At 41.2% G+C, this 16,795-nt stretch overlaps 1 protein-coding gene across 1 annotated transcript; it reads right to left on the bottom strand.

Moving 5' to 3' along the window:
- Positions 1–2,277: 2,277 nt before the first annotated feature.
- LOC306748846 (oxysterol-binding protein-related protein 3-like) lies at positions 2,278–16,575 on the bottom strand. Its single transcript, XM_079232071.1, has 21 exons — positions 16,452–16,575; positions 15,971–16,087; positions 14,994–15,047; positions 14,802–14,915; positions 14,462–14,614; positions 14,293–14,383; positions 14,038–14,141; positions 13,465–13,554; positions 13,213–13,372; positions 12,956–13,080; positions 12,727–12,858; positions 11,978–12,071; positions 10,799–11,034; positions 9,782–9,919; positions 9,237–9,300; positions 8,785–8,863; positions 8,493–8,637; positions 7,732–7,876; positions 7,509–7,635; positions 3,675–3,797; positions 2,278–3,038 (listed from the first exon to the last, which is right to left on the bottom strand). The coding sequence occupies exons 1-21, from the start codon at positions 16,512–16,514 to the stop codon at positions 2,942–2,944; spliced, it is 2,451 nt and encodes an 816-aa protein (XP_079088197.1). The 5' UTR covers positions 16,515–16,575; the 3' UTR covers positions 2,278–2,941.
- Between the last annotated feature and the right edge of the window lie 220 nt (positions 16,576–16,795).

The raw sequence follows: 16,795 nt of genomic DNA, 5'->3' as shown, positions 1-16,795 counted from the left end.
GGACTTCACATTTGGCCAAAACCCTGCCCTACAAAAGCTGACGCAGGTCAGGGAGACCTCCAGGCCTTGGTTAACCCTGCAGAGCGTCTGTCCCTCTGCTTCAAGCAGCTGAGCTCAGATGAATGGTAAGACATCAACACACAGGGACAGTCTGTTTTTCTAAAGTAGTGACCAACATAATTCAATCACTGTATCATCTAAACATAGGGAGAAAAACCTGGATGGATTGAAATCTGTTCAAGCTCTGGCACAAAACCATCCAGCACTACTGCAGACCAAGCTTCATGAAGTCTGCCTGATCCTAATAAAAGGGGTATTAGACATATTCCTCTTTTTTTGTCTATCTTAGATGAGGTTCTCGTTTACCTACTTGTGCATGCAACTGTCCTGAAGTATTGAATGATGTTCTTATTTACCATCTAGGTGAATAACCTGCGCTCTGCTGTAGCCTGTTCTGCATTGGACTGCATAGGAGAGCTCCATGTTCACTTGGGGAGAGCCATGGACACCAAGGCAGAGTGGACGGGCCGTGCCCTGCTGCTGAAGTTAGCAAAGACAACCAATGTCTTCGTTCACCAGCGGGCTAACCTTGCCCTGGATGCACTGGTGGAGGGCTGCTGCCCTGGAAGAGTCATGTGCGTCCTTTTCAATGCAGGGCTACGGTAAGAATTCAGTAGGACGTGTAGTGTCAGCATCATTAAAGTACATTAAATTAAACTAGATCAAAGGAGCTGTCTTACATTCACTTGTGTTTGTCTTTCCTCAGTCACACTTCTGTTGCAGTGAGGGAAAGCACAGCACAGCACCTCCGCAAGCTGGTGGACGTGGTCGGAGAGGATCACATCTTGACATCAGGGAAGATCTTCACAGAGCGTTTCCTTACTGCTATCAGCAAGATGGCAGTGGATGCTGCACCAGAAGTCAGGTGGGTTGCCAGGTCTTAGATGTGACTGTGTGTGACTCCTGCAGAAATGTTGTTTCTTTAATCTTAGACAAAATTGGATAACGTTCTTGGCAATGTGCTGCTTGTAAATTGCTAAATGGGAAATATTTTTTGTACAGATATCATGGACGGATGATGATCCAGGGACTTTCCAAGCAGAGAGAGCGCATCCCAAAGAAATACTTGCCACCCTTGCAGAAGATCTTTCGGAAGATGAGCCAGTAGATGCAGAGGCGATAAGGGAAAACATCAACATTTTATATAAATCAACTAAATCTCAATCTTGGTTGCTACAGAGTGTGTACAGTGACATATTACCACACACACACACACACACACACACACACACACACACACACACACACACACACACACACTTCAAGTTCTTTATAAATTAAATATGTATTGGACTAACTACAAAACTAAACTACTACCGTAATAATAATTATCGGGAAATAAAACAATAATAATAAGAAAAGAAAATAACATTACAAATAAAAAAAATTAAAAATAATAATTACTGCCCTCTCCATCACCTACTGCAGGGTCAGCGGAGCACATTCTCCAAGAGATTCATCACGCTCCGCTGTCACAAGGACCGCGACAGGAAAACATTCCTGCCTACGGCATTACGGCTTTATAAGTCACCGCTTGCCAGATCCTCTGACTGATTAACCACTGTACATGTTTGTTTATCTACACTTCACATATTATATACATAATTTGCATTTTTGCACTCTCCTATTGTTTGTTTATGTACACCTCACACACACTTAATATACAGATACATACTTGCACTTTTGCACTTCTACTGTTTAAGTTTAATTTAATTCCTGAATTAATACTGTTCTTTTTTCTTTCATCCCAGCAATTTTTTTAATTATTATTAGTATTGTATGTACATTTCATCCTTGCTGCTTTTATATCTTATTTTTTTGTCTGTAAATTGCTACTTGACACCAAATTTCCCCTTGGGGATTAATAAAGTATATATATATATTCATTCATTCATCTACTGGCACATTTGCTTTTAATTGTCTTGACTGGTGTCCAACATACTATACATCATATATCATATATACAACATTTCAACTGCCAACCGTTTTGGGAAGGTTTCCGTCGCTGGGTTTCTGTGTTGCTTTAACATAAACCAGATTCCTTATACCACTAATTTTACGGTATCGTTCACTTAGAATAGTCTTAAAAGAGAGACACTTTTTGATGATCGTTACTTTGGGAGAAACTCATTTGTGCTAGTGAGTGAAACAAGCAAGCGTAATTGGCTTATTACTTATGCTAAAAACAAAATGAGACAATCCATAACTTGTCCATCCATCATACAGTTTATTATCTCTTTGAACATGGAGTACTATTGTCATTTCCCTCATTGATAAACATTATCCACAGCCCTATGACTTCATGACTCATAACAAGGCAGCATACTGAAAAAGGCTAAAGTCCCTTTTTTATAAATCAGAACATCTGATTAAAATCCTTGGGTCACGATGCTGACTGGATGGAGGAAAACTTCAGCAAGTTGCCCTTTTCAAAAATGTCACTTCCAACCCCGATCCTTTTACTCTCCAGTGAAGTCAACATATTATACTGACATCATCCAAACAAGTTTTTAAAGTCTCTAGAATAAAAGTGTTTTGCATAACTGCTACAGCAGTTGGCTGAGTGAGGCACTGCAATAAAAAGGCACTTTGGTAAATGCTGAGATGCAACACAACATGATATGAATCTTTATACTGACACTTTGTCAATTACAGTTATGACAATAAGAAGAGAAAATGTACCCTTAAGGAGAAACAAAACCAACAGAAGTTCTATATGCTCTGCTCAGTCCTAAAAGAGGAAGAGCAGGAAGTCCAGATAGGTTTGGGTTACAATGACATGGGACAATCCAGGTCAGGACACTTGGAGGCTGGTCTCAGCAGTTTTATACTTCCCTCTTGATGGTAAGTTGTCGTGAAGAGGTTTGGTTAAATCCAGATGTCACCACAACACAGGGAAGTTCATTTTACTGAATCCAGGGTCTCTGCGCAGCTCCCAGTATGTGTTGTTGCTCACCCACGTGTCATTGTTGGACTTCCTGTCAACACAGCACAAATCCCTTGAATGATTATCATATTAAATGTATTATCAAATTACGTGATATGTGTCAAAGGTACAGCCTATCAAATTACCACATCAGTTTCCAGAATATAAGACGACAATTAGACTAACTTGAATCATCCCAACAACCCAGTTTGTTCATCCAAAGTCTGCAGAGAGTGACATGTATTTAATGTATTATGGCTCTGGGCCATTACAACGGTTGCAGATCCTCTGGTTTATATTTAGCCCTTCATATCTTCCAATGACCCTTAGGAATTATTGTGTTCTAAATTTACAAAAAGTCTGCCTGTACTTTTTGTTTATATACATCCGCTAATATTCCAATTATAGCCCTTGTTTAAATTCTACCCAAATATCACATGATGTCATACTTCTAAGGTCACTTTGCCCCTCTGTTCAAAAGTTAGTTTCAACCAGTTGAGGTTGTTATACTTTTGTGTGAGGCAAGACAAACCAGTCATCCAGTATCTGCTTATAATACATGAGACACAGTGGCTGCTCCAGAGTCGATCTCCGTTCATACGCGACAAACCAATTTTGTGGAAAAACGCATGCAGACACTGTGTCTGATTGCAAACAGCGGCACACAGGCATGAAATCAGCAGCGTACTTGAAAAAGCGTGGCTGGTGCGTCATGTTGTTGTCCAGCAGCACTTTCCTCCTCTCCCTCTGGAGCTGCTCTATCCTCTGTTTCTGCTCCTCGGCTCCTTCTGTGTTCCCCTCCTCCAACAGCCTGGACAAAGAACACGGGACAGAGTGAGTCAGGATGGAAAACTTGGACCCACTAGAGCGCCATCGCCATTCATCCCATATTGTCTCAAACTGAAACATTCTTGCTTTCCCCACTCTGGGTAGACATTAGCTGCGGTAGTTGCAGGTGACTTTATGTTCCTGTGCCAATAAAGCCGCTAAGTTCTTCTTACTTTATACAAAATACATAATACTTTGACTGATCATAGTGGGAAAAGCTCAGGTTACCAAAAGGTTCCAGCAACTAATCTCAGGAAATGAAAGTCGCCTTTGAGCGTTCCCTGATTGCATTTTTATCTCATCTGAAGAAGCATAAAGATTAGGCAAATAGACCTGTCACACATACAAAATAAATAAAAATGGCAGCTGCATTTGAAAAGCAATTTTCCCACGAGAAAAAACAACAACACGGAGTCATCCTGTTGTTGTTTGTATTTACTGTAGCTGCATGCAATGAATACTACAGGAACTCGATTTAGATTCAGGTTTAATTCCTTAAATTCCTCAAAAAGGTTTTTGGTCACATAGGAAAGTTCCTGCAGTGAAAACTCTTTAAATGGCTTTGTTCTACTCAAGTGCCTCAGTAATCTTTGACAGTGAGCCAGCATGCACTACATTAGGGCCCCGTTATTCGTACGTGGTTCAACTAAATCGATCAAATGTCCTACTACCCAGCTTAAATTACCCCGATGATTGACGTCAGGCTCTCAGGTTCTCAAAGGCTGACATCTATGATCAGTTATGTGAAAAAGCCAGAAATTTCACTGCATACTCCGTGGCGCTCGACGAGCACAGACAAAACCGACAATGCTCAGCTAACCCATATTCATAAAGGGTATTAATGAGCAATTTGAAGTGACGGAAGAATTGCTGAGTTCGTGTCCAATGCACGGTCGCACCACAGCCAAGGATATATTTCAGGAGCTGTGCGACGCGATTGAGCGAGGTGGTTTACCGTGGAACAGACTGGTGGGCATTACCACGGATGCTCCCCTTCTATGACAGGCAAAAAAAAAACGGACTGGTAGCGCTGGTCCAAAGAAAGTTAGAGGAGGAACATGCAGATTCAGCAGTTGTTCTGTACTGCATTATACACCAACAGGCACTGTGCAGTAAATGCTTGATATATGAACGCGTCATGTCTGTTGTCTTGGAACGTATCAACTAGGTCCAGAAGTTTACTGCACCGCCAGCTCAGGGCCTTTTTAGAAGAAGTTGAGTCAACATATGTTGATGTACTTTATTTTACTGAGGTGCGCTGGCTCAGCACAGGAAATGTCCTGAAGAGATTTTTTTTAGTTAAGAGCAGAAGTGAAGAAATTCATGGAAGATGGCAGAATGGATGCGTCTGAACTTGATCCAAGATGGGTTATGGACCTTGCTTTCCTAGTGGACTTTATTCTATTGTAATTTGAATATGTTCCTATGTTCCTGTGTTGATTGTTTGTCCAATGTATGCACCACCCGCCAAGACAAATCCCTTGTATGTGGAACATACCTAGCAAATAAATGGTTCTGATGACACAGGAGCTGAACATCCTTAACCTGAAGCTCTAGGGCCCTAGTCAGCTAATCACAGCAACTTATGAAAATGTGAAAGCCTTCTCCACCAAACAGAAATTGTAGAAAACTCAGCTCTCTGCAAAACATCTCAGCCATTTCACAACATGCAGGTCTCTTGTGGGTGAGGGCACAGCCTTCAGTGGTGAGGAGCATGCCCTTTTGATCTGTGTTTTGCTGATTTCAAGGCACGCCGTGACACTTTCCAGCTGTTTGCAGACCCCTTTTCAGCGAATGTGGAGAGTGTCCCGAGAATATTGCAAATGGAACTTATTGACTTGCAGTGCAACAGTGATCTAAAAGCTACATTTAGAGAGGCACAAGGAAAACCAGACATGACTGGACCATTTCTGAGAGAATTGCCTCCATCCTTCCCTGAGCTGACAAAAGTGTTCATTCGGGTAATGTACCTTTTTGGAAGCACATATCTGTGAGAAAGGTTTCTCGACTATGAACTTTAATAAATGCAAGTACAGGTCCAGGCTCTTAGTGATGCATATCGTGAAGCTGTACTCAGGGTTTCAACAGTGACCTCGATCAGGGTTTCAACAGTGACCTCGATCAGGGTTTCCACTGTGACCTCGATCAGGGTTTCCACTGTGACCTCGATCAGGGTTTCCACTGTGACCTCGATCAGGGTTTCAACAGTGACCTCGATCAGGGTTTCAACAGTGACCTCGATCAGGGTTAATGTGGCTCAGCTGTGTGAGCAGAAGCGCTGCCAGGTGTCTGGCAAGAAATAGAATAAAGTACAACTGTATTCAGGGATTGCATCTGTTGGTTCGGTGCAGTTTCAATAAGTTATTAGATAGAGATATATATATATATATATATATATATATATATATATATATATATATATATATATATATATATATATATATATATATATATATATATATATATATATACACACTGTTAAAAATTAATATAAAAATGTATAGAAACTGCTGGTTGCCATGACGCAAATGTTATGAATGTTAAGGTAAATAAATAAACTTTCAAAAATATTGCGCTTTCTGTGTGGCCCTCCGATGAGATCACAATACCAGAGTTTGAGACCTAATTGATACGAATTAATAGATACTTATGAGAGATATATATATATATATATATATATATATATATATATATATATATATATATATATATTCTGATTAGGTATTATTCATAATCAGAAATTCAATCAATTGAAGCAATGAAAATTAATTGTGTGCGATTCTCTCTATTCTTATCATGAGTCCACCTTAAAATTTTTCTACAATAAGTATATGCTATGGTGTACTAATAACACATATAATTATATTCACTGTCATATAATTATGAGTGCATTTTCATTAAATGGTGAAATATTGAATAACTCAATTTCACAATTCCATAAAAGCCCTCCGTGATTGCATTTACTCGGCCATGGCCAGGGAATATAATGAACACATTCATCAGTTTCTTAAGCGCCAAAAAAACGTTACGAACAGCACGGCATGCAGCGGCTTTCCCGATGTTCTCCGCATCGCCGACACTGTACAAACATGTACCAGTCGCAAAAAAGCACAAGGCTGCATCCAGTCTGTGATCCAGTCAATGCTCGGCTGCGCAGTGTGGTGTTCAATGCACGGCTCAAGAAGGTCTCGTAAATAAATGATTCCTTGTCGGCAGAATCGATAGCACTCATACAGGAAGTCATCATGATGTGAGAACGGATCTTGGCGATCTCAAAGAACTCTCTCCCTATAAAATGCTAATCTAACTAATATCGCTCCTTCATCAATGGGATCTCTGAGGAAGGGCGCTGCCATTGTTGTCCGGTGGGAGTGGCCACCTTATCCAGTGAATTTCAGTAAGCCTGCGCTGGAGCAGGTTCAAGTTTTTGGATGTGTTGGTATGGTGATTACTGCTTCACACCACTTGGGCTCTTCTAGATCTTGGTCAAAAATATCATGTCTGTAAAAATTGTTTCAATTCATTTGCCAGCTTTAAGTCCATTAAGACTAGAGGGTCACCTGTACAACCCATTAAACTAGAATATAAGGTTCCACAGTAACGGCAGTAATAAGGTTTTACGTTTCTAAAATGGGAAAAGATGCTGTCTGTGTACGAGCTACGAGAACTTTACAGACAAGGCAAGAGTGACAACCTCTGGTCCGGCCTGAAGCGTGTGTCTGTGGGTGACAGGAGAGGTCTCAGGGGGGAGTCCAGCTCATTTAGCTCCACTGCAAACTGGGTGAAGCCATAGTACTGGTCTTGGTCCACTGGCATGGGATCTACACAAACACACACAAATTAAGTTATGACGTTTGCTTGAAGTGCTCGGTTGTAAAAACATTATAAACGGACATTCCCAAGGACCAATCACTCACTTGCTCTCCAGATACACGTGGCAGAAGGTGGGTCTCCCTGAAAAACTGACTCGTGCCATTTTCCAAACATGGAGTGTACAACTTTCCCATTTGCATCTGTAACCACGCCCTCTATCTCATTCACTGTTGAGCTCCATGATCTTGCCTTTAAAAAAAGAAAAGAAAAGAGGGAATTGTCTGCATGTGTGAGATGGAATAAATATCAAAATGAGAGCAGACATCCCAAGTATCACATTTATCTCATGTGACATTAAATGATTTATGTCAGGGGTTTATGGGATTGAAATTGTCCATGCTCATGGTTTGAAAATGCAGTTCCCATATTTGTCCAGAAGATGGTGCCGTTTGCCTTGATGGTGTTGATCGTACAGAATACTAAGAGGAAGCACTGTATTCCAGAAAACTACAGTCATCTTCTTACAAATGAACAAACGTAAGTGTCTGTTCATGTTCAGAGGAGGATGAAGCAACTGGAATGATTACAAAAGGCTGATACAGGCTCATGAGAATGTGACAAACCAGTACATACTATAGAAGTGGAGAAGCAACAGGAAAAGTTTGCCAAGTATAGTTAGGCACCGTTTGTCTCTACTATAGAAATACACAATAAATCAGGAGCAAGTGACATCACACAGGGACTGTATAATTCTTTCTACATTGTTAAGCTATGAAAAACATGTTTTGCCAAACTTCTTTCCCCTAAAAATCAATTGTGGAATAAAGATCAGTTTCCAAGTAATTAAATATCTGTGTCTACCAACCTTGACAAATGTGACTTTACACTGGCAGGCGTCACTGTTTGTATTTTTGATGGACATCTCTCCATAGTGCTCGATCCAGCGCTGACCGCTCAGGATGTTGTGGATGCACGACGTCACTTTGTTCCATTCATAGTGGTCCCCGAACCTGAAAATTGCACACATACTGCACTCAGTACACAAGTTGTTTTATTCCTATAGTATTCACAATGACACATTAAACATGCAAGAGTGTAAACACTAATGCACATTCAAACACACACCCTCACAATGAGTTAAGGAGTCAAGGGCTTACGCAGGTAGTGTGACATGAGTGGTTCCCATAGGAACAATTTCCATGGATTTGCCCCAGAATTTATTTTTCCATCGAACATCTAAAAAGAAAGATTGCAAAATAGCAGGTGAGTGCTTGTTAATTTAAAATCGCCAAAGCCTTTTCAGTAAACAGAAGCATTTGTTCATAAATCCAATTCTTTATTCATACGCACTGAGGGAAATGCAAACAAAGGCCACACCCTTTGTTCTTACATACCAGAGTTTAAAAATGTAATTAGTATAATCTACACACTCATTCAATGGAAAGTTACAGAGTGCTCGCTAAGCTGACGTCAAGTTTAATTAGGTCACCTAATCCACTTTAAATACAACCTACAGCATGTGTGAAATAAAAGGTGTGGTGGCAGTGATGAACATGTAAACTCAGAAGGAAATGAGATGTGTATTACAAACATGTTCTCTCCCGCTTACCTTGCCAGAAGCTGAAGTTCCTCGAATCAGAGTGACATGCAGACACAGGAGGGTGATGACTCACCTGGGAAATGAAGAGAAGAGATAGAAGATTAAATAAAAAAGGCTCTATCAAAAGCTTTACACAGTGGAGGCTGTAGCTCAGGAAGTTTTACAATGAATCAGTCAAAACAAAAAGGTCAGCATATGACTGAATAGAGGAGACTCTGGATTATACTGCACGAGTTGCGTGAGAGCTTTTAAAATGATGTTATGATATAGTTTTGCTGTTAAACCCTTTACTTCAATTCATCAATAATTGTCTTGTCTTGTGATTCTTGGTTCACTGCAGGCATGCGAGAGAAACCGTTTTCTTCTACATATTAATTACAGATATATATACACAGAGATATTTCCCATTTAAATTTCAATCACTTTACATATTAGATTTAAAATACGGTAGTGTTTTCAAGTTTCAAAGTAAACGAAAAAGTAGCCTATCCTATGGAGTTAGTGTATATCCCATGAAGTGAATCATGTGTGTGCTGCAACCCGTGTGGCTCTACCTGTTCAGCTATAAACCTGAAGCTTTTATCAGGTCTGTCACACTCGTACGTCTCTCCAAGGACAGGGTTAAAGGGTTTACTTCCTGCTCGATGGTAGGTGGATGCATATGCAGATATTGCAAATGTAGCGACATACACCTGCACAGAAAATCAGAGGGGAGAGGGGAACAGGGGGGGGGATACATTTGTTACACATGTATTCACAGTATTGGTTTGTCTGCATGATGTCATGACTGTGTACATGCATGTGTGTGACAACACCAACTTTGTTCACATGGGACTATCAAATACTTTATCTTTGTACTTTAATTACCTATTGAGACATTGGGAATTGGGACATACTACTTTCTCTTCACATTGCACTTTGCACTTTGACCTTTTGCTGATACAGTCGTTTTTCAGAGGAAAATGGGCCAGAAAAGCCAGAAAATCATGCCGACTTGGAAACCGTAAAATGCGACCAGATGTAGTAGGATGTCCCGGGGATTCTGGCATACTGCATTTGGTACACTTTGAATTGGGATGATTTTATGGCATTTAGTAGTATGGGTATATACACACATGAGGTAGAGGTAAATGTGTATAAGTATAACCACATGTTGTGTATTGTACAGTATGTATAGGTGTGAGATTTACCACATGACACTTTTGTATCTTTGTACCTATTCTGTGTCTATTTGACTAAAAATGTGCATAAAACTCAGATAAAAAGTCATCCAAAGAAAAAATTACATATTTATAAAAGCCTCTCATATAAGTGCACACAAGGTAAAAGATGCAAGTAAAGAAAGCACTGAGTTCGAAAACACATTTCCCGTCAACATTTTGCTTCATCAACTACTTTGATGATCATATTTCCATCCGTTTAATCTGTTCATGTGCTTCAGTTGTGCATGTGTATAATTCACTGTGTGGACATTAAATCCTTTCTCAACTGTTAAGTTAGAAGTTGTGCATGCTTGCGTGTCTTCATCTAGCTTGATCATGTATGTGTGTGTGTTTTTTCTTTCCTCTCACCATGCGCTGGTAAGGGTCTTGTGTGCGGTTGGCGGTGTCCAGCAGCTCACTGTACTCCAGCTCCTCACACAGCCTCTGCAGGGTGTTGAGCGGCTCGTTGAGCTGTACCGGCATGGCCACCTTGGACAGGTCCTTACCGATGTTGTTCTTCAGGATGTTCCACAGGCTCACGCTGCTGGTGGGACTGGGAGAAGGCAATGCGGAGCGCCGACGAGCCCTGGTCACCGCGCTGCTAACTAGAGGAGAATAGTTTGAGATTAGAAGAAGACTAGTGGGAACACCTTTGGTGTTCTAAGCTGATTTGGTGGAAACAAGGATGTTGTAGCTTCAGAGGTGGCACTTAACAGCAGCATCAAAATGTGTTTCACCCAAATGTGAACTAGCAGCAGCAGACCCATTTAAGTGGCACATTGTGGTGCCCCATCATGGTCTAAATGCTGCTTGAGAGCCAAATAAGGAAATTCTATGAGATACTTTGAACTTATTGACTGAATAAGTGTTTTTTTTTAGAAATGAAAATGGTTGAATGCAATTATACAAAGTATTGACAAAAACATTGTCTTTCAAATTGGCCTCAATACAATATATTCCAACATACTGGCATACGCTTTCAGAAACCTGTTTAACACAGTCTGAAATATCTAGATAAAGACAAGATATGGGTGGTTTTCTGCATACACTCTAATCATTCTCTTTATATCTGGCTCTAAACCAGGTGAAAAGCAACATTTCTATTGGCATAGACATGATATTGTAATTCAAGATTTTATATGTTGGCATCTTGGAGGCGAAGGTTTATGCAGTGAAAAAAAATAACACCATCTGCAGCAGTGAATTAATGATGACTGAACACAGATGCTTTGTCACATACTGTGTGAGGAAACGTTCTGCCGAGTTTGTAAACACTTCAGGAAGTTGTCAGTGGTCACATTAAGCACCTTCTCCAAGCAAGTGAGTAACTTCTATGATTCCTGTGATTTATGATGTATTTAGTGCCGACACCTTCTGAAGAAATGCACAAAAGCACACAGAGGCTTAGTCAGTCACTCAAGTGCGCTAGGACAGACAAGCGCTGCCTCTTTTTGACAGAATAAGATCTGTTTGCTCAGTCTTCCACTCTGCCAAGCGAGATGATATGTCCTCGCACACACACGCTCAACTTGTTACTGTATCGTGTACCAGAGTTGTGTCTCTCACTGCCTCCCTCGTTGCTGTATGTCTCCATGGAGACGCTGTCGCTGACATCACTAATGTACGAGTCATCGTCAGAGACCTGGAGACAGAAAGTCAATGCTGAAAGGTCAGTAAGCGGCAAGAACATATCAGCAAAAAGGACAAGAACAAACAAACCAAAAGGCTCCCGTCATCAGAACAGAAAAATAAAAAAATCACCCTGTGTACAGAGTGTTTGTTGTGACTTGCAGGTTTTAGTTGTGTGAATGTAAAACGTGCCCGTGTTGGGACAGTCGGAGAGAGAGAAGAAAAAAAAAAAAAGATACTTTTCCTGCACAACTAACCCTTTATAAGACTTGAACTTGATTTGTTTTGATCCCTGTAACGCTGAAACATGTCGTAAAGTAATGATTACAATCAGCAATCGTGAGAACAGATTTTAAATGTAATTTATAAAAGCAAAGAATCTCATGTTCCAGCTTCTCAAATCTGAATATCTGCTTTTCTCTGCTTCACATTATTTCAAACTATCGAAACAAGCAATTTTCAACATGTGACCTTTGTGCAATATAAATAAAAAAATTCTCTCTGTATAAATAATATTTTTATTGTGCATTCTTTACTGTTTTTATATATTACTTGTTTTTTTATTGCGTCTCGTGTGTACTTTACCCGTTTGCTGCTGTAATCCTGCAAATTTCCCCACTGCGGGACTAATAAAGGAATATCTAATCTAAGTTTAGAAAGTGTCTCACCTCATTCTCAGAAGAAGAAGAGGAGAGGAGGTACTCCTGAGCATCAAAAAACTCTGATATCGACTCTGGGATTGATGCTTTGCTCTCATTGGACACCTGGTGGACCAAGGAGTGAGACCCTCCTGAACATTCCTAATGAAGATAATTCAGATGAAAGTCAGATGAGTGAAACTGGACCTGAGGTGATAGTTGGGGGACATTTGAGATGTTGTTTGTTTGTCCTACTCACTGAGGCATAGGCGGTCTTCAAGCCAATGACCTGCGCTGACTGCGGGGCCTGCCTGTCGATGGTGTGCCTCAGTCTGTCTCTTTCCGCTACGAGGGAACTGAAGGCTGATTTCAGTGTGCTTTGTACTGGAGAGAAGCAAATGCAACACAGGGAGAGTTGTCATGGAAACTATCTTACCATATAGAGATAAACAAGCATATTTTTCAATCTAAATGCATCTGCGGAGCTAACTAGCAGACACCCCAGCAGGGACTCACTGTTGTTGGCCAGCATGCAGAAGTCCTCCTGCAGACGGGACGCGTCTGTCGGCGAGTCTGGGGATTCAGGACAGACCTCCTGTGTGTTTGAGTCGGTGGTGGAGAGATTGGGGTTGGAGGCGTGGAGACGAGGGGATTGAGAGGAGATGCAGCTCGGCACCTGGTGGACAAAAATAAATAAAAAAGGATAAGCCATCATTTCCCCGTCATTCACACTGTTGAATGAAGTGTGTTTTAATCAATAAAATGTACCTGTAGTGTGGCTTTGGTTTCTTTGCCGTTGTTTTTGGATCGCCATCTCTTTGGCCTCTTCTCTTTTTTGGGCATGTCATAATTAGACGCCTGTGGTACCACAAGAAGACTTTAAAAAAAAAAGGGGGAGTGGTCGACAAAAATACATCCCGTATTCTAAGCACCCAAAAGAGTAATGTCGATGTCAGTCTACATTAATTCCTTAAACACAATCCCCACTGGAGTAAACATCTCAGTCAGTCTTTCAGCTGCAGCTTCACCGACTAAACCAACATATCTTTCCTGTTGGTGCAATAGGAAGAAATCTTTTTTGTATTTTTTTTCATTGATTTTATTTCCCCGCCCCCCATAACCAGTGAGGAGAATCTGCCTGTAGTGAAACAGACAAGCGAACTAACAGAAAATGTAGAAACAGTTAATAAGTTCAAAAGACGTACAGACTGAGATATTTGTGTTGGCGGCAATGAAAAAAAAAACCCTGCAGGGGTCTCGGTCAGACGCGGAGTCTCACGGAGTAAGTGTTGATGGAATAAAAATGGAAGAGTCTAACCTAATTTGTGTGCCTGTGCTTACCTGTAGTGCACTAATGGCTGGGGCCGAGTATGTGCGGTGGAGGACCTCCATGCTCTTCAGCAGCAGGTTGAGTTCAAGCAGGTACGATTCACATTCCTCCAAGTCTGAGTGAAAGATATGTATTATTAGATGAAAGTTTGGGGGATAAAAAGAAATATTCACTGCAGTGAGACACATTTGAAAGGAAAATGTTAGGCAGGGAGACAAGTTAGTGAGGCCAGTAAGCAAAAAGAAACAGACAAAACAACGACCAACCTTTGCAGCACTTGTCCATGTCCTCTGAAGAATGGAGCCAAGAACTGACCTTTGCCTGGTGGACTGACGCCTGATTAGTAAGAGTAGCCCTCTGTTTAAGAGAAAGAGAGGATGAGGCATATGCAACCTCACACCCCTACCGTGTCAAATCTAAAAAGCAAAAACATACTTTTCTTAGGGACTCGTTGATGGAGGGGGAGGACGATGCGTGTGGGTTGAAGAGGTGCCTCTCATGAGGATACGTGGCAATTTCATTCTGCCGAAACACGCGGTGATTACGCAGCTTCGACACCCACTCCTCAAACAGCTCCGGAGACTTAACCTGGGGGCCATGAAGTCAAATTAAGAGCAGTAACCGGGAGACAGCCGCTGTGAGCGTCTTTGCATGAACCACAAAGAGTAAAAAGGAGAGAGACGTGTAGGCGTCGATGCATTTGCATTCAGCTATATCTCTGACCCATGATGAATTCAACGAAACTTAGATTGTTAATGTGAGTGTCAGGGCTTACCTTTAAGTGATAGATGTTATCCTCCGTGTCCAGGTCGATGCACATGACTTTCTTCTTGATTGACATGACAGAGAGGCCAACGTCAATGCAGCCGTGAAGCTTTCCCTTCTTCAGCTGTGAAGAGAACACTTTGTTAGCATGCTTCTGTATGTGTTGAAATGCATGAATGATGGCACTTGAGGGAATACCTACATCAGTTCCACGCTTCGCATACTTCAAGATGCCTTTCTCCAACACAAAGTATCTCTAAGTGGGAAGAAATCAAACTCAATCAATATTTATTCACAATATTACTCAGTTGTTAGGCTCAGTTTTGCTCTCTGAGTTCACACAATAGTAAAAAAAAAGCAATAAGTAAAAAAGGTATGCAGAGATTGGTCCCATGACCCTGCAATTCAACTTTCACAACAGCAGCAGTAAAATAAGTGACCAGCTGGATTAATGATGACCTTTTATAGACATAGCAACGGCTTACAAGCACACTCTGTTCATTTTAGTTTTACGGTAAAAACTAAAAATCAATAAAATATAGAAGTCACAGTTAAAGCACTTTGACGGTACTTGAGACCTCATTGTCGGTCAACATATTTTCTATTTAAGTCACGTTGCAAGGCAGAACTTTCCAGGTATGCATGAGCACACAGAGGAGGGGGAGGAAGATGAGTCAGGGTTACAGTGTAATCGGCTGGGAATAAAAACAATGGAAAGAAGGAAATACAGAGGACTATAATGGTGAAGAGGAGGAAATGTGGAAATAGCTTGAGGTATTAAAATACACTAGGTCAGAACTTTATTTGGAAATTTAGGGAGGACGGAAAGCACTGCTGGTTCAATCATGGGAAATCACACCTACACCCATGTACAGTATTGCTCTTAAAATGCAGAATTGTTATGTTTCTTTAACAAAATGAATGTTGGGCCTTGTTTAATAAAAAAAAAACACCATCAGGGATTTGAAAGAACTCAGCTACATGCGATGAATACAGTGCAGAATATGAAAAACCAAACCATTATGGCTCACTATCTGACACCCTTTGTATCAAAAGCAAAGTTCAGAGTGAAAATAGGTCTTTGGTTGACCAAAAAGCAGCAGCGGTGTTCTATAATAAGGAGTGCTGCACTGCTGTTGCCGTCTCGGGCTTCAAAAAAGGGGCTTGTGAGGCGCTCACCTTATGCCACCCCTTCATGGGCCACTTCCTCCTCTTGAGCAGGAAGCCCTCCTGCCTGTCGGGCTCCTGCATGGTGGCAGGAACGCCCCTGAGCCCCTCCACAATCTCCCAGCTGTCCTGGAGGGAGACACGGGCGCAATACCATACGAGTTAGACAGGCGTTTCCCTCGAAATAGCATGACCTAAACATGTTAGCAGTAAACACATCATCATCATCATCATCATCATCACAGACAGAACACTGTTGGGACAGCAACAGCGTTTGTTGTAAAAACAGCACTATTGTGCTTCATGCATTAGTTTGTGACTGAACATTATAGTGTTCCTAGAAATGCAAACACAGAGAGCGACACTTAATAATGTAATACACTTCGGTATGATACAACTTTGATAGGAACTGAAAAGAAAAGTTTTTGTTTTGGGCACAGACAAAAAAAACTCTCATACTGTACATTAAAGTACCACGCACACACACACGTACTTGGTTACTGTCGTGCTTAGAGGAGCCGCTGCTGTCACTGTGAGTGGGCGACGGCGTCGTCATCTCTTTGCGACTCGAGAGCTTTCTGCCCACCGTTGTCTCGTTTCTGTGGAAACCGCAGCAACAGAGATCACAGCAGAGCCGACAGGAGCATCACTCTAACCTTTGAAGGCCACGGCACTACAGTCAGCGCTGTGGAGAAAGGTTAAACAAACAAAAATTCTGTTTTTTTGTTTTTGTTTAAGAGAACAGTAGGAGCATGCGGGACCAGACAGCTAAAAACAGAGAGGAATCACTTAGTCACTGTGTTGCTGACTAACTGTGAGCAGCCTGAATGAGGATTA

This window comes from Taurulus bubalis (assembly GCF_910589615.1).
Source record: "Taurulus bubalis genome assembly, chromosome: 16".
Classification (NCBI taxonomy): Eukaryota; Metazoa; Chordata; class Actinopteri; order Perciformes; family Cottidae; genus Taurulus; species Taurulus bubalis.
The sequence above is the reverse complement of the archived record's forward strand: the minus strand, read 5'-3'. Positions and strand labels throughout refer to the sequence as shown.

Coding starts and splice junctions, on each gene's coding strand:
- LOC306748846 (XM_079232071.1), bottom strand. CDS start 16,514: ATGACGACGCCGTCGCCCACTCACAGTGACAGCAGCGGCTCCTCTAAG. Junction 12,072..12,726: donor CTTCTTCTTCTGAGAATGAG/GTGAGACACTTT, acceptor TTCTGTCTCCAG/GTCTCTGACGATGACTCGTA. Junction 9,920..10,798: donor AAGACCCTTACCAGCGCATG/GTGAGAGGAAAG, acceptor TTTTCTGTGCAG/GTGTATGTCGCTACATTTGC.